Here is a 27504-nt window from a genome sequence, read left to right on the forward strand (position 1 = left end):
AGTACATGAGACTATGTGTGTGTGTGTGTGGAGAGGGGGTTGAAGGATGCTAGAGGGGTAACGTCAATCTCAGCCTCATGTGTGACATGTTAGTCCTCTCTGTCCAGCTCATGTATAAAAATGGATGATGCGTCTCCACTTTGAACTTTGCCATATCACATTTACATAACCACAGAATCCAGATCCTGCTGGGAGTAAGTCTCGATGTCAATCAAGACATTTTACCACATATTTATATTTTTATAGCCTCAATCAAAAAATATGAGCACTCGAACAAGCATAAGTGTAATAAAAACAACCTAAAATAACAGAGATCTCATGTTTTTCCACTTTTTTTCGGAGGTTAGGACCTGTTCTGTAGCCAGCCACCAAGGGGCGATAGAGATAATTTGGCTTCACTTCTGTGGAGCTGTCATGCCGTTCATCTTTTTGGTTTCGATACACCTGAAGAAAGAAAAAGTTGGAGCGCAGAGAACAAATTGAAGCACATTCACAGAAGAATTCATAAACCCCACGTATACACAATCTGCTGTCGCTGCCTCCATGGCTACAACACATAAGTAATAAAAACAGAAACACAGACTCTGAGGCATGCACCCATAGAAACCCTGTATATCCTCATGAAAATGAAGAAAACACATGCAGAGATGATGCACACAACAAAGGCAGCATCAATAGCGAGATTTGCACTTGCAAAGGCATACACAGTGGTTAATAAGAAATGTGTGTGCGTGCAACAAAAGTAAGTGTCAGCAGCCCCCTTTTCTCCAGCCAATATGTGACATGGCTTCTTGTTCATGCAGCCTGTGGCAATACTTTTTCTGTCAGACCAGGAACAGAATAAAAGAGAGGAGATTGGAACGAGCGCGGACAGTGAGATTGTGAGAATGAATAAGAATGGCTGAGGGAGTCAAAGACAGAGAGGCAGGGGTTGGGAGACAGAGGGAGAGTTATGAGGTTTAAAAAAAAACATTCTTTCCCCCCCCTGTGCATAATTTGTTCTTCGGGACAGATTTTTTCATCTTCTTCTTTCTTTCTTCAGGTGTAGCTCTGCCTGGACAAGCGAGGATAATCAGAGCGGAGATGCAGAAACTCAAAGTGAACTTTCCGGAGTCGACCATCAGGCTCACTCGATACAAGCAGGGAGCTTAGGGAGAGCAAGGGAGGCACACATTGTTGTTCTGGATTTACCGTGCAAATGTTTTTAGTCACCCATGGATAAAGAACACCAGAGCCGCTTCTATGCCGGCAACCTCGGTTCAGAAAGCTTTCATGCCTGGCAGACTCACCTTGACTCAGCAGTGGTGATGTCGCCCTGCGTTGATCGACAACGGAAAAAATCAAATCACACTTCCTCCTGGTGGATATTCTTCATGTGAAAGGAATAAATGAGAGTTGCAGTAACAAATTTTGCCTCTAAATGAACAAATGACCTCCTGATTCACTGAAGGTTAGAAAAAAATTCTGTTATTTTCATCCATAGATATATTCGGGAGGTAAAATAGACCAGGTTGTTGTTCTTCATGCTCCTCATGGTCTGAAGGCTCAAACCGAGCTCATATCAATTATTACATAAGTTGCAAAGGTTCATGGTCCCCGATGGTGTCGTCTGTATGGACTGAATAACAGTGGACAGGAGCAGGTCATTTTTCGCTTAAAGTTAAATAGAAACTCTCAGTGAGCTCCAGTTTTTCATGCTTTTTTTTTTTGTACATTTGTTAAAGAACTCTTCAATATTTCTCTGGCTGATTGTTCATCACTCTGAACTGAAAATTCATCATCCAACAGCAAATGTGCTTCAGTCTTTAATTTGTCATCTTTTCCGAGCACATTTGTTCTTTGCCTGCAGCAGCGCAATAAAAACTAATGTGATGTGTTGTGAGTGGACACTTCATCTTTTAAATGTTTGGACTTGACCAGGCCATCTTTATTTAATGTGACCATTCATCAGCTCATGATGTCTGAACACAAAGCACAAAGGTCACCTCTAAACTATCGGTTTGGCCAAGAAACAGACCAACATGTCTCTGAGGAGAGCGATGTCTACCTGCCAGAAGGAACAAATACAGGATGGACTGTTGAGAAATGTTGTGACATTGACAATGTGACAATGTATGACTTTGATCAGGGGCGTGTTAAGGGAATTTGGGGGCCCCGGGCAAAAAGGGCCTTACTTCAAACCCCTCGTTCTATAGTCTTCAACCAAACTCTAACATAACAAAACCTTTTGGCATAAAGTTAGAGGCATGGGGGGGGGGGGGGGGGGGGGGGGGGGGCCTTGACATTGTGAATATGTCTGCATTTAGTTTAAGGCTACAGCTGCTAGTTTGAGCTTCACTTCTCCCTGCAGATGTTCAGTCTTTGATTGAGATGAAGTGTTTTAACGTCTCTGATCAGACTGAGGACTCAAACAAACTGCTAGTCTACTATCGACTGTTCCACATTCAGGTAAAAGTCCACCTGTGGAGGTTGAAGCTGTTGTTTTTGGTCAATATTTCTCTGTAAATATTGGCTGATATAATATGTGTACTGGGTTTATTTACAAACTGAAGAGGCAACAGCAAATACATTTTAAATTGAATGAGGCTTCAGGTCTTGACAACCTCTCATTTAAAAAAAACTACAGCCATTGCAATGCAGTATTGCAGAACACATTCATACTCAATAACATCCTCATGATGCCAATAAAGTGTGGTCAGAACAGTCAACAAACTGGAAATAACAACATACTCACCATGTTTGTATTTTCACTGATGGGAAATGACTTTACCTCAAATATCCACAACAACGCTTGCAGTTTTTTGGTTTGCTGTTAACATTATTTCAATTATCTCTCCGCGCCGCAGAGCTCCGGGCTGACAGCGTGCCACAAATTTGTGATGCTCAGTATATTTCAGGATGTACTTTCCTTTCTTCTCCTCTTTCCCCAAAACATTTCTTTTCTACATCCACCTCAGACAGCGTCTACCCACATTTCCTAGAACGTCTTTCAACAACTTGTTGAACGGAAACTGTGAAATCGTCGAGTTTAACTGTGAGAGGAGCAGTGACACTGACAGGCAGAGCAGCGCTATAATGAGACCAAGACGGTGGCATCTTTTTCCTCTACAAAAAAAGAAAGTGAGACTCATTTTACTCAAATACCGCAAATCTTTTCAGGCTCGTCTTGTCTTCTAAGTTGCATCACGGTCTATTAGAGGAGCTGCTGCTGGAGGAGGAACTGGCATCTCTGCCTCTGTTCAGATCTGTGACATCCAGAGTCTGCTTGTGACAGATTCCTCCTTCTGTGATTGGTGTCTATGGGTGTACTCTGTTTAAATACGTGCAGGGGATGTGGGCAGACTTGTTTAAAGAGTATCGTCAATACAACAGTGGCTGTTTGAAGGAGGAGCGCCAGAAACAGAAACACTTGTTTCTTCTTCTTTATTCAAAGAGCATAATGTAGAGTTAATGTATAACTTAAGTCTTCATCAAGGGCCCAGCAGGAGGACGCACTTCAAGCATACTTCAGAAACCAATGGAGATAATTGCCACATCTAATATTTCTAATATTACTGTTAAACAAGTTTTTTCCATAGACTAGGAATTTGTACACATTGTGTGATTTAATCACTTAAAGTCTGTACAGTTATCGTGTATATATATATATATATATATATATATATATATATATATATATATATATATATATATTGATGTAGAGGAGCCCTGTTTAGTTCATTTTTATTAATGTTGGGAGATTATTCTCATTTCCATCCATCTTCATTATGATGGAACCGAGGGAAGAAAGACAATTGCGTGTCTCATCTCCTCTTTGTTTTTCACACAACAAAATCATAACGTGATTACAAGCCTTATGGACGACATGCCAGCCCCCCAAAAGTGAAGCCAAATCATCTTCATCACCCCCTGGTGGCTGGCGGCTGTATATCCTCCATGTCAGTGGATGGGACATGGATCAAAGCACTTAGGGTTCATTCTACCAGTAAGTTTGGTTTTAATTAGTTATTGGGTGAAATATAAATGAAACATCATGACTGACAGCTGAGACTGACTCATGATTGGTGGAGTGAGTATATATTGGCGAGACCATGATATCAAAGCTCCCCGCCCAGATCACTAAACTGCACAGACTCAGGCTGTAAATGACGTTAACAACTAGTGCCATCGATATATATTACAGTCATGTCTATAAGTGGTTTGTTGCATTATTGCTTTTTGGTGTCTGGTGAAGGCAAAGCCAAAAATGTTGACTCTTATTTCAACGTTATGCTGTTTTGATAAAGAACAAAAGTCTCATCCCTCCTTCAAATGTTTAAGCGGCAGCTGCAGCTCAAATGTTTTCTTCACTGCATTATTACGTGAATTAAGGATGTTTGTGATTTTGTAATTCACCTCACAGATTAAAATCTTGAGCCTTTCCTTTGTAGGAGTGAGGAAAGTCGGTCACGTTTACAAACTTGAATCATAGTTGCCTACGGACATAAAACAAACATGAGTCATTTTTATTTATAATGAATTTGTGCTTTAATTTTGACGGCGAAGGAGCTCTCTCCAACAAACTCTGAATTTCAAATTTCCTCACATTGTGCTCCTGACTATGCAGTGAAGACTGGAAAATTAGAGACCTGAAGACACAGACAGTAATAATGCTGAACTGAGGAGGAGAACATGCCTACAGGCTGTTTGTCTCTCCTCCATTCTGCACCAGTCATTTACTCAGGAAAAGTTTGTGTGTCGTTGCTGCGCATGATTCACAGCAATGGGTCTGTGCTAATTGGGAAAGACACTGCACCTTTTCCCTGGATTCCTCATTATACACCTGACAGACATTTGGATTTAGATGATGAATGCAAAGAGAGAATAAATTGTTGTTTGGAGGACTTGAAACGAAGCGATACGGACTCAAAATATTCACATGCTGCAGAAAAATGTAAGTTCTGTGTCATGCATGCAGCTGAAAGTTATAATCGTAAGGCCAGAAGCACACTTGGGATCTACCGGCCTGCTGGTTCGCCTCACTTTAAACTGTTCACATTCTCACAGGGAATGAAATGCTTGTGTGCAAGAGTCACCAGCTTAAAGGGAAATTCGAGATCCAAAACAGGGTCCTGAAAGAAAAAGAAAGCTCTGAGCAGGTGATTCAGTTCGGTGTGTTATGGAAATCCTACGCAGTCCATCCAGAAGCAAAACTATTGTGAAAATAAAATGCAAAAATGATTCCACTTGGCGACAGAGGAGACAAAACACTCCCAGATCAACACGTTTCTTTGTTGAAAGCACAACAGCAAACTCCTCCTCAACCCAGGGGGCAAAACGGGTTTTTTTTTTCTTTAACTATGAAAAAGTTTCAAAGCTCGTTTCTTTTCTCCAGCTTACTGTTTATCTTCTACCTTTGTAACAGAAGAGATGCATCTCAGGAGTATACATCTTTCTCCCTCTGTCTCTGAAGGAGAGACTTACCTGTTTTTCACAACATTAAGACATTTTACATAAATGCAGGCAAACGCCCACTGGATTCTTTGAGTATTATTCTGCATTCACTCAAAGAATCCTGCATCGAAAATAAGGGTTTCCACCGGGTTCCCGAGCGCATGAATTCAAGGAGACTGCTGGGCTCTGATGAGGTATGTGTTCTTCTGAGCGCGGTACTAGTTCAATCAACTGATCACTTGAGGACCTAGAGAAAATTAACACCTGATTCTGCAGTTTGTAGCATTTCAGCTTCTTCCATCTTCTTTCATCAGCCTGAAACCTGATTCACTCTCTTCCTTCACTAAACAGCATCAATTTCAGCTGGAGCAGCTGTTTTCTGCCAAAACACCATCAACAACCGACAGCATATATATATATACCCGCACAGTACCAGACAGCAGACAGCAGCCTTCTAGCAGGAAGAAAAACGTTTCAATCAACATTTAGGCATTTTACTTTTGCATTTTACTTTTGCACAAATACATCATAGTGTGTCATAAACACTATCAAGTGTTAATATGCTGCTTGGAAATGCTAAATAGTAGAGTTATCATGGTGCCTTAAAGATTTATCAAGTGAAATTAGCAGAGGGTGATCATCCTAAATGAAAAACAACTCTTTCTGACCAGGCCTGTGCTATTTCCGTTGTGTTTCACCTTAAAAATGCCTCTGACATGATTATTCTCTTCGCAGACTGTAGTGCAAAGTGCTGTGTAGTATCCCAGAGGTCTCCTGCGATAACATCAACCAAATCTGTATCCTTCACTTCACAGCGCATATATCTGTGTTTCCCTGTCATCCGCCGACTTACACTCTCTGCTGCTGCTTTGTCAGCTGCTGTAAAACCTTTCAATGTGTGAATATCACCTCACACAAAAAAAAGAAAAGAAAAATTGCTCTGGATTTCAGGAACGGTGTAAAGTTGTGTTTTTTATTGCACCTCCCTGCTTGAAGCCCCGGCTCTCCCTGGCTCTGAAGTCAAACCTTGCAAAGCACCATTTATCCTCCTTCCCTGTGATGGTGGATGTTTGACTTGAAGAGGAGCCTGGCGTGTTCACCGCAGTGCATCGCTGTGTTACCCCAGGTGCAGCAGCCTCACAGGGCGACACCGGAGAGGATTAATATTAATTCCTTCCAAATTACTCAGAGATTCAATTATGTAAGATAATACCAAAACTAAGCCTTTCAGGGCTGCCAAAAAAAAGAAGAAGAAAAAAGCCAATTGAATCAGCATTGTCTGACACAGCTTTTGTTTTTTCTATGTATCTGCACCTTTAGTGAGATATCTGGCTGGAAGGGTAATGACATCTGGGAGATATAAGTGCTGCTAATTTATAATACAATTAAAAAGGAACTACTGAGCAAATGCAGTTTCAGTATAAAAAGCTCCTTTTCGCCTTGTCGTCTCTCAGCGATGCACTAAATGTCCAGCATTGCTGAACGCCAGCCTCTGTGGGAAGTATCAGGGGCCATTAGATCGGGGGGAGGGGAAAAAAAAGAAGAGTGGATCTTCAAACTCCATTTAGACTCTTGTGTTGCCGATGTTTCCATTTGTTTTTCAGAAACCACGGGGGTCTCCACTCCATTGGAGGCTAACTTGTAGGTGTGAATGTGAGCATGATGGGTGTTTTTCATTGTATCATGGCGACCTGTCCACGGCGTACGTCCATTATGTACCCCACCTCTCTTCAAAAGTCAGCTGGGACCCTCATGGGATAAGTGCTATAGTAATAAACAGATGAATACTTTCTAAGTACAGGCACACTGGATTAATCTACCTTACCTCTGAGATATATATATATATATATATATATATATATTTATTTTTTTAGATAAGAAACTGCCTGATTAAAATCTATTCATCCTTGTAACATTTCTGTATGTCTCCACGATCAGCCTTCATATTGAGTCCAAATGCGGAGCTCAGTTTGCTCTGTTTCTGCAGCATGTCACAGTTGAAGGTGCACACAGTTTACATGTCTTGTTTACAGCTATTAATATATTCTGCCGGACAAATTTCGTGATCTCAGGGCTGACATGCAGGCACAGATGCTGTGAATGAGGATGTGTCCCTGAACTCCTCACTACGCCCTCACAACCCGGCCCACACACTTCTCACAGCAACCAGCCTCAGAGGCAGCTGTGCAGAAAGGAAACGCAAAAATAGTAAAGAAAATCAGAGCTGGATCTTTATGCAGCTGCTGATTTGTGACTGTGTGCGCAAGTGTGTATGTGACACACACACTCATCAGCCTCCATGCTGCTGCCACACACAAAGAGGAGGCCAAAAAGAGCCTGGAGGAGGAGAATAGCAAAAGGCAGAGGCAGCATGCAGGGTAGTATTACTACCACTCAGCTGTGCTCCTCATCTGGCTCGCCCGTGGACAAAGCCCATCCGTTAGAGTGCAGGTCACGCACACCCAGGAATACAGATGAGCTGGTGAGTCTCTCCATCCTGCTACTCAATGATTTAAGGGGTGAGATTAAACAAGAGGAGCTCCCCATGACACGCACGAGCAGAGAGGGGCGTGTGTTGATGTGTCAGTGTATTTGTGCCAGTGTGTTTACGCCTTTGCTGTGATGGACATGCACCTACTGTCGTGCCTTTGATCTCTGCTTCTAATGTGAGGTGTTTGCAGTCCTGTGTGTATTTTTTCACACGCCTGGCTGACCTCGGTGTTCACCTGCAAATGTGTGCATGTGTGTGTGGGTAAACAAGACACCAGTGAGAGCATCTGTTACGGCCGCAGAGCGCAGTGTGCTGCTGCAGCACCGGCGGACAAACTGTTTGAATAAATTCTTTGCGGTGAAAGCAAAATGATCCACGGCCTGCACACAAGTCAGTGAGCTCCGACTCTCTCTCCGTCCCTGCAGCCCGGTCAAGTGCAGTTCCTATCTGGGCTGAAAGTGCGAGGCCATGAGTTGGGTGTAGGTTCCCCTGCAGTTCTGAGATAATATATTCAGCTCAGCCTGGCTTAATCTGTCTCGACGTACAAATTGAAGAACGCGAGTTCAGTGGGAAACACTGGGGTCGTTGTTTCAAATAAATACTAAATACATTGATCAATGCATGTCAGAGGCAACTGTTTACTGTGTGGTTTTGCAGATTAAGATGAAAATTGCACACACACATAAATCAGTCCTCTGATCCACAGATTTTCAATATCCATGAATTATTCTCTGGTAAACATGTTCTTTCTTGGCCCGTGAAGTCCCATCCCAAGTTTCAAGCAAATCCACCCTGTTGTTTTTGAGTAATCCTGCCGACAAACGTATAAACAAACCAACACACAAACAGACGGGTGAAAACAGAACCTCCTCAGCAGAGGTTATTATAATCCAATAAGCTAATAACACTAAGAAGACAGACTGCATAATGAGTATTTTTACTTTTGATGCCAGCAAATCCGCACCAAGACAGACAGACCCTGGAAAATGCACTTTCATCCTGGTTCAGTAAAAAACACTACTGAGCCCACTAAACTTGATTTACAAAACAAAAAGGTCATATTAAATATTAGTAAGTTGTTTTGACACATTAAAAGCACAGAACCTGGCGGCTTGAGGCCTATGCTGCATGTTCGTATCATATCAGAATAATTATGACTTGTAAACAACATTTTTGTTCCTTAAAGCTCTGATGTCTGGCTTTGAACTTGGAAACATGCGAATACCTGAAGACAAAGCGAACATGAAAGCATCATGTCATCATTTAATTGGATTGTTTCACGTCCTCTCTCTCTCTCTCTCTCTCTCCCTCACTTTTAGAGGTTTCGACCCATTTTTTCTCTCCACAGTGGAGAACTGGTCTCAACCTTACAGTGTAAATTGCATTAATTAATTAAAATAACACTTTATTAGTCCCACAACAGCGACATTTGCAAAAGCTATTCTTGGAGGATGTGGGCAACTTTTAGTCTTGACAGGACCAACCCTGAGCTGTGACATTAGGGACTCACGAGTCCTTTAGATGGAAAACATTTTGACACAGTGACTGAGCCCAACCTGAGCAAACAGATCAGATTAACAGATTATAGCGACGGGTAGGAAGGGGAAGTCGGTAATTACTGTTTTTCAGTCTTTTCATAGGATTTTTGAAAATACAAAAAAAAACTAATACTATCAGTCGTGTCGGTTATTTACATGTTACTGTTGTTTCCATTCTCATGAGTAAAACTTTGTATGTATGTTTATTACCTCAACCAAGGAGGTCATGTTTTAATCTGTTTGTTATTTAGCAGGATTAAACAATAACTACTGGACAGATTACCACGACTGTAACCTCTTTATGAGTGTGAGTCATTTGGTGCAGATTGACCGACTGTTGGGTCTTGACGGAGGTTTGTGCTTTACGCTGCCATTCTAGTTTTTCTGCTGCTTTTACTCACTATTTCCTTTCGCGCCCTTCAAAACTCAGATTTCCTCTGTGTGTATTCTTGAACCATATTGTTGGAACAAATATTACAGCTGCTGTGATATGAACAATAAATCCTTGAACGTCTTGTCGTTGAAAACACTCGGTAAATGGCGTGAACACTTCTGCATGTTCTCACCTTGATCATATGTTGGAGCACAGGTAGAAAATACTGAATCCAGGTGTTTATAATCAGCAAAGTAACTATTGAGCTTATTCATTAATGTTTCACCACTCTCCGGGTGTGCGTGAGCGTGTGGCTGCATCAGCGAGACGGGGGTGTTCATCTCACTAAAGACAGAGTTCTTAGTGCTTGAGGGGGAATCAGTAGGCAACACCACTGATGAGAAGATACTTGTGTGTGTGTGTGTGTGTGTGTGTGTGTGTGTGTGTGTGTGTGTGTGTGTGTGTGTGTGTGTGTGTGTGCACTTCACAGCGGTCAGAGGCTGAGTGCTCACACCACCTAGTGGCATTAAATTACCTTTTTTACCTTCAGAGGAAACAGCAGGAGGATGAAAAAAAAAACCACACAAAATCCTAATTGCAGCTGTGGACTAACCAGGCAATCTTTCCATTCACAACAAACAAGTGTGCGACAGAAGAACAGATGCAGTCACGTGGAGCTAAAAGGTCATTTCTGCTGGAGTAAAGCTCAACAACATCACAGTAGCCAGGTGTTGCACAGGGGAGAGGTAAGACTGCAGGGACAAATGAGGGGAGCCAGGGAAAAAAAAAAGAACATACAGCCAGAGACAGAGCGAGATGAAAGCATGGATGCTGGGGAAGCTGTAGGAATGCAGCTGTATTTCTCCGCCTAAGGCTGTGCAGCTTCACTGAGAGGCTGCTGATTGACAGGTGGGGAACGTTAATCCCCCTGTGCTCTGCATCCGTTTCGCCCTCACACTCCCTTCTCGGTGGAGGACACCCTATCAATCTCATTAACCTATGGAAATGCTGGTTTTCTCCTGCTTGTATTTACTCTCATCTACCCCCCTGCCACTGATCATCAAGAACTGCAAGATCTGCCATGTATAATGTATAGGAGTGCATGAGAGGCATAGGTGTCTGTCATGTACAAGACTGCTACTGTTTGGAATTTAAACCTGCACCACCGCCCGTGTCTCCTCACACATTTATATGTTGGGCAACAAAACACAATCAGACGTTATTTGTGCACGCTACAGTAATCGTGATGCCACGTCCTTTAAATGCATGACGACAAATGCAAAAGGCTGCATTAGGCTCCACCTGTTGTGTCAAACTCGACACAGCTGCCGCGTGGAATCCCGTTTTGACTGATAGCATTTCACCACATTCCCCAGTATCCCCGAGCCATTTGTTAGGTTGACTCTGGGATACCAACCGCAACAAAAATCTTTTGTTTCCATTATGCGCAAGTCAGTCAAGCTGAGGAGCAGTGTCAAAAAACTGTCACCGCTGAGTGCCGTTAAATACACCAGCCACGCTTTGGACTTTCACTTCACCTCAGCTAGTTTGTCATGGATAAAAACTGTGCACGTACACACACACACACAAGCCAAGGGCACGTCCGAGACAAGCAAGAATACAAGGTTATGAATTCAGTTGCTGCTAGACGCACAAATACCAAAAGGAAAATAAAGGTAATTTCGGTTTGGTAGTGTTCACCTCCCATAGCTCTGAATGAATAACAAAACACTCTGGAAATGAAAGAAAGGATTCCTGGTGTTCCAAACAATTCAAGGAAGAAAACACAGGGAGTATATTGAAAGTAGCAACTTCTTTTTCATTTTGAGATACAACTATTTACATTTAACCAAAGACAAAGGTCCTTGAAACAGTACAAACTATTTTTTTTTCTCATCCTGCGATTTTTGTTTTTCCAAATGACAACTCAGAAATATTGTATAAAATAAAAATATCAGCTCCAGGGAAAAAAGTAGTCCAAGCATTTTTAAATGTCCATTAACCACTATGTACAGTCGTATTTACATTCAGACCAGAATTTGCAAAGTAATAAACAGGTACACAGTTGTGTTCACTGTAGCCCTACAAACCAGAGAAACCTAATCTGCTTACACAGGTATGGCTGTCATTCAAATCAGTGATCGTACATGGGAGCAGTACAAGACGGAGGCATTTCAGAAAGGTTCAGGTGCATCACAGGTAAAATGACAACACATGAGAATAAATAAGTGGGAGCTTAATGTGTGTCTTCTTAATGCAGACACATGATGATACAATGCGATTAAAAAACATCAAGCTAAATGTGGCTGGACCGAAATTTTTAACCATCATGTACATGATGTACACGAGTGCAAATTTTCCCATTTCAATAAAAGCAACAAGATTTAGTTGAAATTTCATGTTTCAAATAAATCTGTTTTGTTTCCAACCACTGAGCTGTGTCACATGGGGTAAAATTATAATAAAAACATGAATGTTTAGACATGAATGGCATTTCACAAGGTAAATTTCAATTTACAGGAGGAGAAGGCATTAAATTAAATATGTTAAAAATATTGACTTAATTCAAAAGGAAGCACCATCACTTTCTTTAGAGAAATTCATCATGTCTGTTATAATCGTGAGGCTAAATACATCCCGTAATTACATATTGTTGAATTAATTAAAATTCAAACAGTCTAAACAGGATAGGTAAAACAGAAAATCCAAAATCATAATAGAGTTTAATTCCTAGATGCCATTATTGGTGAAATAAAGAACCTCCTATCAAAGCTGGCATGTCATGATTTCTTTAAAAGTGATTCATAATTTGAAAATCATATGCCCTTTGGGGAAAAAGAAAACATCTAAAAACATATCAGCGAACACCGATCAGATTTGCTAAATCACACAGTTTACAAAATTAATGGGCACAATGAGAACATAAAAAAACCCAAAGCTTAAAAATGTTCTTTCCCTTCAACATTCAAACCAACTGCAAACACGTAGTAAATGGATGTATGCATTCGAAATCATTCCACACAGGTTAACAAATGGAGACGTCATCCTAACATCCATGAAAATGATTGTTTTTCATGCTAATCAATGATTTCACCCTTGGCTTCAACATGAATAAGCAAAGATTAAAATGTAATGATCCATAAAATTTGATTCAGAGGTTCATACTCCTGCTAAGTGACTGAGAATTGAGACTTGACGTTGGAGGGGAGAGGCTCCACCTTTTGGGACGTTTCAAAACGTCGTCTGCTCCGAGTTCTTATTTATGTCTGACATTCCACAGAGTATTCAGAAGCCTGATTCCCAGTTACCTGAGGGTGAGTCCTGAACCTTTTCAAGTTTATCTGACTCCAACTGCGGCATTAGTTGAGTGGAACGGAAGGAATCTGCATGACCGACTGTCAATTAAGCAGGGCTTTGGTTCAGAGAGGAAGTGAAACTTTTGTGTGTTCGTGTGTGTGTGTGTGTGTGTGTGTGTGTGTGTGATGAAAATGCATGTCAGAGTGCGCCGTAAGCTGTGAGAATTCAGTGTGATCACAGCACTGGCAGAGGTGAAGTCGGGGGAATGCTGCTGAGAATCCAATGACCTGTTGTTGCTCCTCTCAGACGAGGGGGCTAACAGAAGAGCCTGGGATCCCTTTAATGTAGAGTTGGAGAGTGAGTCCACTGACCGGCTGTCTGTTAACAGTGCTCCAGGTAGTCAATGACCCGCGAGATGGACTTTTGTCCCGTGGAGCCCATTGCACACTGTGTAGAAAATAAGAAAACCAAAACCAGAAGCGTGAGGGCGACAACGTGTGATGATTTTTGAGAGGGTTTTAGATTTTGTTAGCTTGAAAAGAAATCAATGGTTCACATCTTCATTTCTGACAGAATGAGTCACAGTCTAGGCTGAGGCTACATGCACACATCTGTTACTGTTCAGTTTCATGTTAATGCTTGAATATATTTAAACTATCCTTCACATTACTACTTGTTGTGAACAGTTATGCAGCTTCGGTGCACAAGAATCACACTGAATTGATGATTTAACGACATGGGGAATTACTGCCCCAGCATTTTATGAAACCAAAGAGATTTCTGAAGCTTTTGAATATATGTTGCTCATATCTATCTGCTCCACAACCAATTCAGACTTTATTCATTTTCAAAACCTCTTTGTTAACAAGATAAACAGAAATAAAAGCTGTCCTTTTAATCTGTATTCTAGTATTTTATCAGAAAGGAGGTCCATAGTGCAAAAGCTGCAATTATTTTAAGATAAAAGGAGGAATTGTGCAGAAACATTGGTCATCAAAATGTTTATTTGATCCCAGCCACCCCACTGCACAAAAATTGTGCTCAATGGGCCCAATTAAATGGCTTTTTGTAACTTCAATAAAATGTGCCTGGAGCTGAGGATTGCATCAACACCTCAAGGCGTTTATATAAAAGACCTCTCCGGAGAAGTATTTTTATTACCTGAAATTTATAGCTCATCTTTTAGGGGATTGATCTGATGATTGGTTGCTGCTCAACCATCTCCTGTTCAGTTTCTACATGTTTGCAGACGCTTACACTATGATTCATCTCAACAGTATCATTATGCAACACTGGTGACACAAAGCCTCTCTTGACAGTCATACTCACAGTGAGGTTCATGAAACTCAAGAATTTCTTCAGCATTTCTGTCATGATGGAGAAATCCCCTTTAGGTAGATGCTTTCTCACAGTAGTCACGTTTACCTGGGGTGGGGGCAGAAAGGTGGGTGAAATGATGATATGAATATTTTTGAGTAGGAAACAATCTCCAGTCCTATCATGTATGTTTGCGGTCGTGTCTGATGGACTCACCTGGCTGCCCTGGCACAGACAGCCCAGCAGCAGAGCCGTGTAGGAGGCAGTGATGCTGTCCTCCATATGCTTGCCTGCATGCTGCAGAGCTACAACAAAACCAAGCAAAAAAGAAACAGTTTCACTATTACAGGCACATACAATGCTGTTTTGGGGAGGAGGGTTTCAGACTCATAGCAGGAGCCACTTAATAGAAACAAACATTGGCTGGAGACATCCTGTGAGGAGTTTTATATTTCCTCCTTATCAGGAATCAGTGTTTTGAGATACTTTATTGACCTCTTAAAAGCACAACATTCAGCGCCTTATATGGCTGCAATGGAATGATGCTCTATGTGCAGTGTTCTGAAACGGGTGAGAGGAATCCTGTCGCTATTCCAGCTGCAACCAAAAATGCGTGTGTATGTGGACTCATTCATGAACTCTGCCTCGAGTCGCACACATTTTTTTCCCCTCCAACCCTCATTAGCTGAGATGCAGAGAAGGAAATGAAGCTGCTGCCCTGTAATAATCATAACTGCAACATTAACCTCATTTATCTAGAGATAAGATCTAAGATTTCTGTAAATATTCTGAGTCTTTTTGAGCCTGAGCTTTTGTCTGTTCAATGTATTTTTGTGGTATTGACAGTTAAGGACAATATTGTCTCTTCTTATGCTGTGAAAGTATCTGGAAACCTCCACAACACCATCTATCAGCAACTGACAATACAGTCCTGAGATCCTGCAACAGTCGACCTAACAAACTTTCACACCACGACTTGTGTGACCCCAATGACTCACATGGCGGCCGGGTGGTGAACGTGGGGTCACATGTTAACAACAACCTGACAAGACGTTAAATGCTTTGGACTCTACTCAAGTTAGAAGTGAGGCATTCTGGATGAGAAGGCAGAGGTATCAAACCCACCTTTATTTAGGTCCAACTCTTCATCTTCCTCCTCTTTCTTCTCGGGTTGGCTGTCGGTGGTCTCGGATGCCACCCACTGGATCTCTCCCGACGTCTCCTGCCACTCTCCACTTTTGTCCAGTGCTGGCTTGGGTGCCTCACTGATCAAGTCGTCAGTCTTGGCTTCAGCCAGGATGGCGGCACGCTCTCTCTCCAGGAAGTGCTGGGAATTAGAGCAATAAACAAATGTCATTCTCTTATTAATTATCTTTTCAGAAAACTTTTTATTCATCTTGAAATTTAAATCCAATAATGAGTCTGGGTTGATGTACACATGCGTATTACTATATTTATACAACTTGTGACTTGTGCATTTACTTAAAACACTGACCATCTGACACTGAGGGATCGTCTGCACTGAGAAGACATATTTGATGTTACAGCAATATAGCACCATTCATATTAATCAGTTTGCCTGAAAAGTGTCTGAACCATCTCTCTGACAAAGCAGGTGAATCACTGAATCACCTGTTTATACACTACACTGATTTTTCCTCATGGATGATCATCACTTGCTGCTGCTGCTCACATCCTTACTTCAAAAGAAATCATGAAAATCTCTCCTGGAGCCAAGACAAAAACAGATCACAATGACTCCTATGATATTTATTGATGAGTCCTGCAAAAACCTACTTTCACAAGAGCCGCTAGAGCACCGGAGGGGTTGGGCTCGTCAGCCTCGTCTCCCTGAGACTCAGCTGTGCTTGGCATCGTCGACTCCGCTGCTGTGTCTGATTGCGTTTGGTCAGCAGGTTGCATCAGACTGTCTTCCACACAGGTGTCGTCCATACTGTACTCCATGTCCACCAGGCTGTGGCGGTTTCTGGAGCTGTACTCCACAAGGTTTATTAGTAGACCCAGACCCTGTTAAACAAAACAGAATACACAAATAAGACATAACATACTAAAAGCTATATGGGTTAGCAGAATATATTTTCAACAATTATGGAGTGTTGTTTTATTATGTTGTAAAAACATAGTACTTACCAGAACTCGTATATCAAAGCGCTGCTCCTGGGGGATGTAACGTGGGACTCGGAGGATGCAATTCAGAGCAGTTACAATAAGTTGTTCCTGCTCACCTGTTTTAGTACTGCCCCACTCTGAAAACAAAAATAACATCACTATTAACTACTGCTGATATTAGCCACCATTATCTCCTGTCAAGCACCTGAATATTATATATTTCATGGCAAACAATAGGGAAACCAACTAGGTCTGAGAGATATGGTGACAAGCTACATGATATTTTAGATGTGGTAATACTACGAAAATGTATGCATTCAAAGAAAAAAAGGCCATCATTTTGAATTATTAACATGCAGAATCTATTGGCGAGGGAGGGTCAGGAAGCCTTCTGCTACACAGTCTCCGCAAATGGAAAACCCACCGTTCAAACCGGAAGCCCCAAAATATTGCCATTGCCCCAGAGGTTAATTCATTGCCAGGCGACAGCTGATGGGCTCCATTACTAACTGGTTGTTACTCTCCAGGAATTTCAGGCAAAAACTAACACACACAAAGGTAAATAAGAGCATGTGCAAAAAATGTCAGGTTGTAAATGAGAATACCATTGTCATGGGTGAGGTTGAGCAGCACTCCTATGACAGCCCTCATGCAGTCCTCCACTGCCTTGCCTACATTACTGAAGCTGCAGTGGGGCAGCGTTGCACCAGACGATGAAAGGGAGCTGTTGTTTAATGCCCTGCTGTAGCGCTGGATCATATCCTCACAGTACCGCAGAGCTCTAAAAAGTAATAAAAATTGTTGAGAGGAATTAAAATGCAGAAAACAAGCACAAGGGTGAAGGAGAGGGGAGGTTCAGTCTGCTTTTGTGAATCAACCACACTACTGCAATATTAATCAAAGTTCAGTGGTTAAAGATAAGATCTAACTTAACCTATAATGCCAATTAACACAAATTGGAAATCTTTATGGGCTCCAATGGTAACAATTACTTAATAATTAATTTCATTTTCTTTTACCTACAGTCCATGATACACTAATTATTCCTTTGCTTCAAAAGGCGATATGTTTTATTTAACAGGTCTCAGTAATTACAAAAGCACAGTTCAATATGATGGGTCCAATAGTGCAACACAAAGCACAAAGGAAAGCTGAATGAACTGAAACAAAAAGTGCCTCATTATGTGTCTGTGTCCAGTCAATAACAGCCCCGAGCTGTATCTGGTAGTGCTCACCTGGCAGAGGAGACAATGAGCTGCGAGTCTTTGTAGGCAATCAAGTAACCCTGGTTTTCTGGGTTCTGAACTGTCACCTGTCGGCATAGGATGAAAGAGAAATATAATCAGTACCGGAGAAAGAATATTGACTTGTTTGAAAACGAGTCAAGAATAAGAAATGAAAGGAGACACTCATGTATTTGACTGAGACTTTTGAATGATGACATTTAGACAGCTTTTTAACCAGCTTTTCATCAGTGAAAAATAAAAGTTACCAGCCAATTCACAAGATCAAAAGTGTCGCTCTTATATGACATTGGAGCAATGGAGAACCCAGTTTGACAGTTTAACCCAGCAGTACTTACACTTTCAAGCACTCTCAGACACCTCTCAGCCCCCCATAAAGACGCTACGAGGTTTTCCTTGTCGTCCTCTTGGCTGAGGTTCTGCACACACTCTTTAACTGCAGCGACACAACACACGACTATTACACATGCTGGCAGCTCCTTGAAAGTCAACAGCTTTGACACTCAACCTTGGAAAACATATTTGCACATGTACACCGGTATAGAGGAAAATGCAGACTTTAACATAAGTACAGTAGCATCTCACAAACCCACCTTTGTCTACAATATGATCCAAACCTCCCAGTAGCCGCAGCTCTTCTTTGAACCAATCTCCAGCTCTCTTTGAGGTCAGAGAGAGCAACGTCTCCATGGCAAGATGGCCCGTCTACAAAAGAAAAAAAAACAAGATGTAAAATCTACACTTTATTTGGCATTACACTTTTGGAAACATTAAGAAAAAAAAAGTACTTTATATCCAGAGGTTAAGCTTTTTCTTATGAGCTACAAAATACAACACACCGTTATGTTTTCCAGGTCAAGATGCTTATTGTGCACAGTCTCACACAACTTCCTGATCTTCTCCTTGACCTTGGCAACCTCCTTCTCTGTGAGCTGATCATGGTGGCCTGAGTAGTCCTGGTCCATCTCCAGCAGCTTAATCATTAGCTCCAGACACGCCCTATCCAGGTCCATGTTAAGACGATCCCGACTCAGAATATACATCAGGGCAGCCGTGCACAGAGCAAGATTCTGGTGGAACAGAGACAGGCTTTAACAAAGTGGTGCAGCACATACTGAGGTCAGACAAGTTGTCTATTTATCTATTAATACTGCACAATTCCCTGAACCTTATATATATATATGAATATCAGTCTATCATGCGGTAAACAACAAGAGAAATAATCATTTAAAACCTTACAACATAACAGCAACAATGCTGAAGTTTTTGAGGGAGACAAAGTTTGGAAAAGCAGGTCACAGAAAAGAGTTTTACTGACCGGGTGTTGTGGAGCATCACTGAGCATTTTGAAAACCTGTGCCACTTTCCCTCTGGCTCGCAGGTGCATTCTGAAACCGGGCATGGCACACCTTGTGGCCAGGCTGATTATACTGCAGCAGTGACAGAGAGGGAGAAATAAATGAAGGGTTGCACATATGGTGAGTGAAATATTTTGTCAGTCTAAAAACTATGAAGAATGGTGGAATCATGTGGAGCAGCCCACTTCTAAATCCACATCACTATTTCTGATTCCTGTCACAAACATGTGCTTTTCACCCTCTTTTCTCTTCACAGCTAAAGCCTGAAAAACATTCCAAGGCTGGACCCCCTGCAGCGTTTCCTGAAGCCAAGGTTGTCTTTCGTGAACAGATTCACAAAAGAAAAGCTGAATGCTTTGTCATTCTACAGAAAAACACATTTTATTTAGCCACATTTCCTCTATTTTCTCACAATTCAACAAAGAATAGAAAAGCAAATATAGGTATATGTACACTGCCTTATTATCTTTATTTGATTTGTCATTTAATACATTTTTAGTGTTGTCTTGAGAGAAAATACAAATCAAAACACCAATTACACCACGATTCCTTTCTTTTTTATGTTATATTGCATCTGAAAAGATAATCTTGTTAATCATAACTTTATATTGCTGCCTCCTGCTGCTGATAGCATGGTAATCATTCTGTTTACTATAATTAGGAACAGTTGCACAAATTATAAAGCTATGGTCAATTAAAGCAGCTGTTCCTCCATTTCTTTTATAAATAGACTAACAGTTGTATCTTAAACAACCGTTAAGTGACAAGCTCTTCTAGTATTCATTCAATTTAGTGAGCTATTTCTTACTTGTCAGTATCAACAATGTGCCACCTCAAGCAAAAAATGTCAGACACTTATGGCATCTGAGTGCCCCGGTGTGGAAATGCCACAAAGAAAGCAGTGCTAATTTTTTCCCGCCACATACCTAAGGCATCTTGTGTTGAGTGGCTGACTGCTCTTCAGTCCTGTCTCCAGGTACTCAAAGTCATCTGTGAACTCTTGATTTTCTCCGAACTCCACCACGTCATTGAAGTGCTTCACATGCTGCACCACCGTGTACAGCTGGTGGAGGAGGAATGGGGTTAATTACAGTTAATTGGGAAGCAGTGTATTTGTCTGGAGATATAATCAACCCGCACACACAAACATACATAACACCACTGAGAGAAATCCTATTGTTAAACTCTTCTCTACTGGTCCCATTACCAGCAATAGCTGACTGTGCTAATACCCGTGATCAGTCTGCTCAGCATGAGGAGTTGAGGCCTGATCAGCAGGCGACTCAGTATGTTTACCAATAGCAACAGTCATGCTGTGTGTGTGTGCTCAGCATGACACAGGAGGGAGGACCTCATCTTAAGACAGCACGAATGTTTAGTGACAGCTTAGCTGAAGCAATTTTACCTCCGGGGATCTATGGCAAACAGATTGATCCACGGTCGGTGAGCCCATTTGTAAATGACACTAGCTGTAGGGAAGCTTCAATTAACAGCAACAGTTTTTACTGCTACCTCCAGCCCACACTGGGGTTCAAATAAACAATGGTGGGCTTGACATCATGCTTCAAATGAATCCTATGCTTTTACTGCATCAAATAAAAGCAGCTTGTGCAAGTCTAAAATATACAGCTTAAATCATTGCATCATGCAAACAAATGAATTGAAGGTTGAACACAAATAAGAATGTAACCACCCCTCTATTGTTAAGCCGACATCTAAATATACCACAGTGTTTCCAAAACTCACCTCCTTGTGCTCCTTCCTGCATTTGAGAGCCGTGACAATATCCTGGTTGAGTCGCGTGGGGAGGGTCTCTGACTTAATGACTTTGGGCGGAGGTGGAGGGGCTTTGAATAGGCCGTCATCTTTATGGGAGTTGCTGTCTTTGCTGCTGCTTGATAAAATGGCCTAAGGAGGAAAAGAGGTGGAGAAATGGGGCTCATACCAAAGCCACAAAATCTTTTTAATGATATGTCAGCAAGATTTACCTCAGCTGAACAGTTTGTTAAGCACACAAGTCTTTAATACATGTTGTTAACAGATGTCAGATGCCTTCGTCTAAGGTTAACAACAACTTTTAAATCGTAGTTGCCAGACTGATTAAGTTGTCTCTAAAAAATATAATTCCATTAAATGATATCAACAAAAAATAAATAAGTAAAGCCTGGTTCACTTGTCTGGTAAAGCTCTCTGTGAACAGAAAGAGACTAATTATAGTAATTATTACACAAGTGTTGACTATAAAGAGAACAATTATCCTGTATTGTGGAAAGCAGAGAATGGGAAATTCTCTAAACAAATGATACAAGTTATTAGCATTTGCTTTACATAACTCTTATATTGCTTGCTTTGTGTGCAAATTTAAATTCATAGTTATCACCTGTCAACAGTCAAGTTCATGACAAGATTCCCTGTGATTAGTTTGCCAAAAAGACACAATACAGCTAAACATAATATATATAAACACAAAGCAAATGATATCTTACTGGAGCAGTTTGAGCTCGAGAGAGTGGAGGCACAGGAATCTCCTCAGGTTCAGGTTGGTTCCAGTGGCGAGCGTTGTACACAGCCTTCGCAGGTGACTGAGACAAAAATGTAGAAGATTATTTAAACATGATGTTTGTTTCATGTACATTCTACTAGTTACTTATAGAGTGATATTTATGGTAAACCTCTTATGACACCTAAGGCTAAAGTACTAAGAGGATAAAAGGGTCTTTCTGTTTAAAATCACGACAATTTAAACTGCACCATCACAGATCTTAATGAAATTTGGAGCACTGTTATGAACATATGACAAAGTTATGGAACAGAAATTTCATGTGTATAAGATAGTAATTAATATATAATATGGGCTAACACAGTCTGAACTTTTTGGGGAAATGGCTCTCACATCCTTTTAAATCTGTTTTCCATAGCTCTAGGATAATAATTCAAGAGTATACTGTTCTCAATATTAACTTACAGTATAATGACTGATTATATCAGTTTAAGTTGAATTGTGAAAAATAAATATTAATTAAATATTAGAAACTTCCAGAAAGTTTGAGATGCAGTGACTGTTCTATATTTGGCTCCTTGCTTGAAAATTTAAATAATTTTGTTTTCTTAAGATTTGACTCTTCTGAAAACTTAAGCAAAAAGTGGACAGGAAAAAAAAAAGACTATGTAACACATTCATATTAAACTCTATGAATCATTCTGACATAAAACTGAAGTTATTGTTGTGAATTAGTGCAACTGAACAGATACATATTGCATAGTACACTCATGATGATACACTAAGACAACAGCAGCCTAAGTGTGAAGCAGAACAGTCCCCAAGCACACAAAAACATCTCCTGAAAACAACATGTGCAACTCAATTATATATCACAAAGACAATGTTTGGAGTTTTGCTGATGACAGAAGCACTAAACACACAGGATTAGGAAGACAGTCCACAAATAACCCAAAGCCACAACAAAACATGATTCAGACAAACAGAGCAAATGTAGGCATTACATAATGTAGCACAAATCAAAGCAGAGTTATTCTGGTAAATATTGGACTGAACAAGCTGTTATGTTCAGATCCCCCTTAATAATAATAAGACCATGCAGTGCGTGCAACTGAACACACATTCCCCCCTTTCATGTGAGACTGCTGTCACAGATTAATCCCTGGGCAACAGTGTTCAGACACTAGTATGCAACAGTGGTTTTAGCACACATTACTGCTGACGCAGAGTTGGATTACACTCAATGATATCCAAATAAATTTAGGTTTCAGTTCAGCCGTTTTACTGCCTACTTGCTCTATTTTTCTCTGCTCTCTCCAATTATCTCTATTTTTAGACAAGCTGGGTATTCCGTTACGCAATTGTCATTTAAACATCAATAACAGACACAGAGTTCAATCCTGGTCGGAAGGAAGGTCACGAAGGCAAGTTAGATAACACACCATCAGCCGTTCATATTGATCGCAGATTCCTGTTAAACCAGAGTTAATTTCAATAGGTCAAGAGATTCATGGCTGCTCAGTCTGATTGAGTAATTGCTAAAAAAAAATCTAATGGGCAATTATTCCTCAACAAAAATGGTGCATTATAAAGGACACAAATTACTTGTCTGAAAGCAGGCAGACCATCAGATAGTTTCTAGCATGCTTATATACCTTTTTGGGTCCACTGAAGATTTTTTTGAATCCACTGCCAACATCCTTGGATTTGTCACTCTGCTTCCCTGAGCGTCCTTTCTGTCCCTCAGGTCCTCCAGGACTGGATTCATCAGAGAAGTCAAAAGCATCTGTTGGGAGAAACCAAGTCAGTATGTAAATGGGGACAAACCTCACTGGGTAATCTGAAGTCAAATCCTTTGACGTAGGCCACCCCACCTGTGTTGCTGCTGGCCTGGCTGTCCTGAGAGTCACTGGTATGAGGGCTGTCCACACTGGAGCATAGAGCGGCCAAGGCTGCAGCCGCCTTCTTGGCTTTCTTCTCTTTGGCCTGAGAGCTCTCGTCATCACTGTCACTTTCACTCAGGTCATCAAAGCCAAAGTACTTGATCTTGTAGTTACTCTTGCCTGCCATGGCGGCATCTGAGCCGTCCTCACCCCCTTGGTCCTCTTTGTCCTCAAAGCCAAAGAACTCTAGCTTGGACTCAGTCTTGGTCTTCTTTGTCTTTGTCTGAGTGGGTCTGAATCTGTGAAGATACAGCAAGGTTTTTATTCCCTTTGTGTTTGTATTGTTCTATTTTACTGAGACATGTGGAAGAAAAGGGGAAACTGGAGCAGGACAAGCACAACAAAACACACACCTTCAAAGTAAACAAATAAAACAAAGCCTGATCCAGAGGTAGGCGGCCAAAGTTTGTGGATAACTGAGAGAATGGAAAAGTTTTCTAAGTCAGATAACAGTTGCAACACAACACAGCGCTATTGTTTAGAACCCAACGTACGATAAGAGATAATGGACCTATAATAGATCACAATGCTACATACTCTTAGTGGCAGTGTCTTCAAACCGCTGATGTGGACAGTATCTTAAAATTATAATTTGTTTCTCCTGCTTAAAAAGGAGTGTGTGAGTGAACGCACAGTGAAGTATGGAACAAAATTAATGGTTATTATTTCTATCTGGCGCATTTTATTGTGTAAGCATGGTGCTGGAAATTGTAATAATTTATTCATGCAAAATCTTGAATGATTCACAAGGACACATAATTTCAGAAAGCTTGAACAAAAATCATCAATATAAAATTCATCAGACTGAATAAAAATGCTGGAATGTTTAAGAATGAATGTGATGGCATGACTGCTAAGATGTTAGTCCTCAATTATTCAGGAGTTTCCCTGAGTTTTCAGAGGGTTTGGGTGCTCTCTTGGTTCCATGGGGTGTTGGTGGTTCTAGGAGTGTCAATCTCTAAGCATTTATTTGCTTAAAATATATCTAAATATTGTTTTTAGAACAGCAACAGTAAACTCACTATAAAAACTAAATATTATATTGGAAAAATGTCAATGCAATAATTAATGCTGAATCCTTGACATTCCTGACCTCAAGTTAACCTTTAAGATAATGGAGACAGGCATTAGTCAGTATCAGTACTGTCATGAATCTTAACATACAGAGAGCTTCTGGACACCTAAACTTCTGTCAAAACAAATGCAAAGCCTCTGTGCTCTGCTGTGTGTGTGCGAAAGGTTTAGTTCTGAACACCACCCTCTGTAAAAAAAATTTTTTAAAAAAGAGTCCAGGCAGCTGAGAAGCTGTCAGCACTTATGATTATAATGTTATAATGGCAAAGAAAACCCTGCTATCATGCATTGCCACAATTTTAAAGAAAATCAGTAACCTATATATGAAAGTTTTTTGATACAACTTTGTTATGTCCACTATGCAGGCGGTTGAGACGCATAGAAAAGCAAAAGATTACCTGTTAGTTTTGGGTGCTGGAGCTTCAGACTTCTTCTTCATCTGGCCCGCCTCTCCAATGTCAGCAGGGGCAGCTGGAGTGACCAATTCATCGCCACTCCGCTCAATTGAGTCCTGGATGGTGACGTTGCACACGGATAGACAGGAAGGGTGCAGAACTGTATAATCCCGAACCCTTCCACCGCCTCTGCCTGGTGGCTTGGCTGCTGTTTTAGTACCACTGGCCGTACTACTTCCACCAGCAGGAAGGACGCTGTTAGGTTTGACTACAGCACTAGCAGTTTCACTGGGCTTATCGTTGTTTTCAGCAGGTTCAGAGGGTGTTTTGTTGAGCTTGTTGGGCCGCTGGTATTTCTTGCGGTTAGAGGCCCTAAGGGTGAAGGGGGATGGGGGAATGTTGTCCACAGGTTCTGGTGGAGGCTGTGTGAGTGGTTCCAGCTCAGCACTTTTCATCTCTTCTGATGGCAGCTCATCATAAGAGGAAGACATTTGACAGTCTCTGCCACCAGCTGGTGCATCACTGGACAGTTTAAGGTATGTGTTTACATTGGGAGAGGAAGAGAAGGGCCTCTGGGATGCTGAGAAATTCTGATCAGAAGGGACTGCGTTTGAAAAAGAGGCCACACATGCAAGTTTCTGGTTGCCATCTGATGTGCGTTTTAACCAGGGCTGGGTATTTTTCAAAGCCTTTACTTCAAGTGTTTGCTTGCCTATGAAAGAAGAAGACATTTACAGATAGTTACATTAAAAACTGACATCACAACTAAATGGGAGGCAGATACCATCAGAAAGTGAAAAAAACAGGTAGGTAACAAATTGAACAGACTATTAAGTGTAAATACATTAGCGGTGTTGACACATTGATTACATACTTGTGAACGTGGCTGCTGAGCTTGCAGAGTCCTGTGCAGAAGTCACAACAGCGGCAGCCCCACCACCCTGCACTGCAGTAGTCTTTGACACATCCCCTTCATTGACTTTCAGCTGGGGCAGGCTGTGAGAAGTCACGGTCTTGGACTCATCATCGCTGTCAAACCCAAAGGGGTCGTCCTCACTGTCGCTATCTTCAAGCCGGGGTCTCTTGGTAAGCTCTGAGGTGTCGGATTTTAACAGAGGCCTTTTGGCACCCAGCTGAGCCTTGTAGGTGGTGTCTCCCCATTTTGTGGTCAGTGTGGACCTTTTATTGGAGAAGACCTCTTCAAATTTCGAATTGGCCTCCCCTCCCTTGCGGTTGTATGTTTTACCGAATCTGGATGTCATGTCGGATTGTTTCTGTTACATATTCCCTGTAAAAAATGCAGAATATAATCAACATATAGCTCAGCCAGTGTGTGTATATAAATATATATATTAGTGTATATATGTATGTGTAAAAAATGGTTAATCAGCACGTTTATACCACGTCTTAAAACGAAAAATAAACGAGTTGTTTTCCTGATCAAAGAGGCAAAATGTGGCTACTTAACTTGACATTAGCATCTGAGTCAAGTCCTGTTTAGCATGGTTAGCTCACGCAGCGTAGCTTGGCAATAACGGATGATTCGTCGTATCTGCGCAACATAACAGGAAGCTAAGGCGACTTTGACCAACTTTAACAAAGTTAATCCTGGATAATTACGCTACTATTACACTGACGGGAGAGAGTTCACTCACCTGCGTGTGTGAACTCTTACCCAGGCCTGCTGCAGCTTGTAAAGTTACAATAAACTTAGCCGTTAGCTTCAACGCCGCTAACTATGCTAACGCTAGCCCGCAGAGGTATTAGCGTCAAATATCGGAAACCTTGGCCTTTTAAATGTGATATGAACGTGCGGGTGGATTCAGAGATGAATGTTTGTGATCATCGGGGGGTGTAAACGAGCAGAGGCGCCCTCTCTTACCTTTAAACTCCACTGACAGGCTAACAGTCCGCTTGTTTGTTAGCCAGCCGGCTAGGCCTGCCGCACAAATCAAGCGGGTAAAAGTCCGTTAAACGCTGTGGAAACAACCCGAAAAAACACGCCTGTGGACCGGATACGTCCCCACGGCGGCGTGTGTCACCAAAGAAAAGCAGCCCGCACGCACCAGTGGCTAACAAAGTCTAAACATAGTAGATAATCCGGACATTTTGCTTTATGAAGTGCATCCGACGGCCATTAAAATATCCCTCCCTCCTCGCTCCCTGGCAAGACCCCTGTGTAGAGCGAGTGAGGCGACCAATCAGAGGCGGGGATGGTTTCCTGTGCGCTGAGACTCCGTCAGCAAACGCGTCTCTGATTGGTTGAAACCTGACGCCACAATAAACGACAGGGGGCACTGGAGGATCACGTTAGTTTCTCTCTCTCTCTCTCCCCTCTCTCTCTCTCTCTCTCTCTCTCTCTCTCTCTCTCTCTCTCTCTCTCTCTCTCTCTCTCTCTCTCTCTCTCTCTC

At 41.5% G+C, this 27504-nt stretch overlaps 1 protein-coding gene across 1 annotated transcript; it reads right to left on the minus strand.

Annotated features, from left to right (window-relative positions):
• Positions 1–11629: 11629 nt before the first annotated feature.
• Positions 11630–27274, minus strand: wapla (WAPL cohesin release factor a). The gene is made up of 20 exons (XM_020095839.2): positions 26976–27274; positions 25968–26381; positions 25097–25805; positions 23556–23863; positions 23337–23467; positions 21668–21763; positions 20928–21089; positions 20108–20244; positions 19142–19253; positions 18663–18893; positions 18417–18528; positions 18162–18259; positions 17815–17891; positions 17185–17360; positions 16601–16716; positions 16247–16477; positions 15575–15776; positions 14666–14754; positions 14462–14557; positions 11630–13579 (listed from the first exon to the last, which is right to left on the minus strand). The coding sequence occupies exons 2-20, from the start codon at positions 26353–26355 to the stop codon at positions 13514–13516; spliced, it is 3537 nt and encodes a 1178-aa protein (XP_019951398.2). The 5' UTR covers positions 26356–26381; positions 26976–27274; the 3' UTR covers positions 11630–13513.
• Positions 27275–27504: the final 230 nt, after the last annotated feature.

Source organism: Paralichthys olivaceus, chromosome 14 (assembly GCF_024713975.1).
Source record: "Paralichthys olivaceus isolate ysfri-2021 chromosome 14, ASM2471397v2, whole genome shotgun sequence".
Lineage (NCBI taxonomy): Eukaryota > Metazoa > Chordata > Actinopteri > Pleuronectiformes > Paralichthyidae > Paralichthys > Paralichthys olivaceus.

What these genes read in the sequence shown, in the direction of transcription:
- wapla (XM_020095839.2), bottom strand. Translation starts at nt 26,355, where the DNA reads ATGACATCCAGATTCGGTAAAACATACAACCGCAAGGGAGGGGAGGCC. An exon ending in CCAGCACCCAAAACTAACAG is followed by an intron (nt 23,864 to 25,096) that starts GTAATCTTTTGC and finishes GTATCTTCACAG; the next exon opens with ATTCAGACCCACTCAGACAA. An exon ending in CTCGAGCTCAAACTGCTCCA is followed by an intron (nt 21,090 to 21,667) that starts GTAAGATATCAT and finishes TTTCCTCCTTAG; the next exon opens with GCCATTTTATCAAGCAGCAG.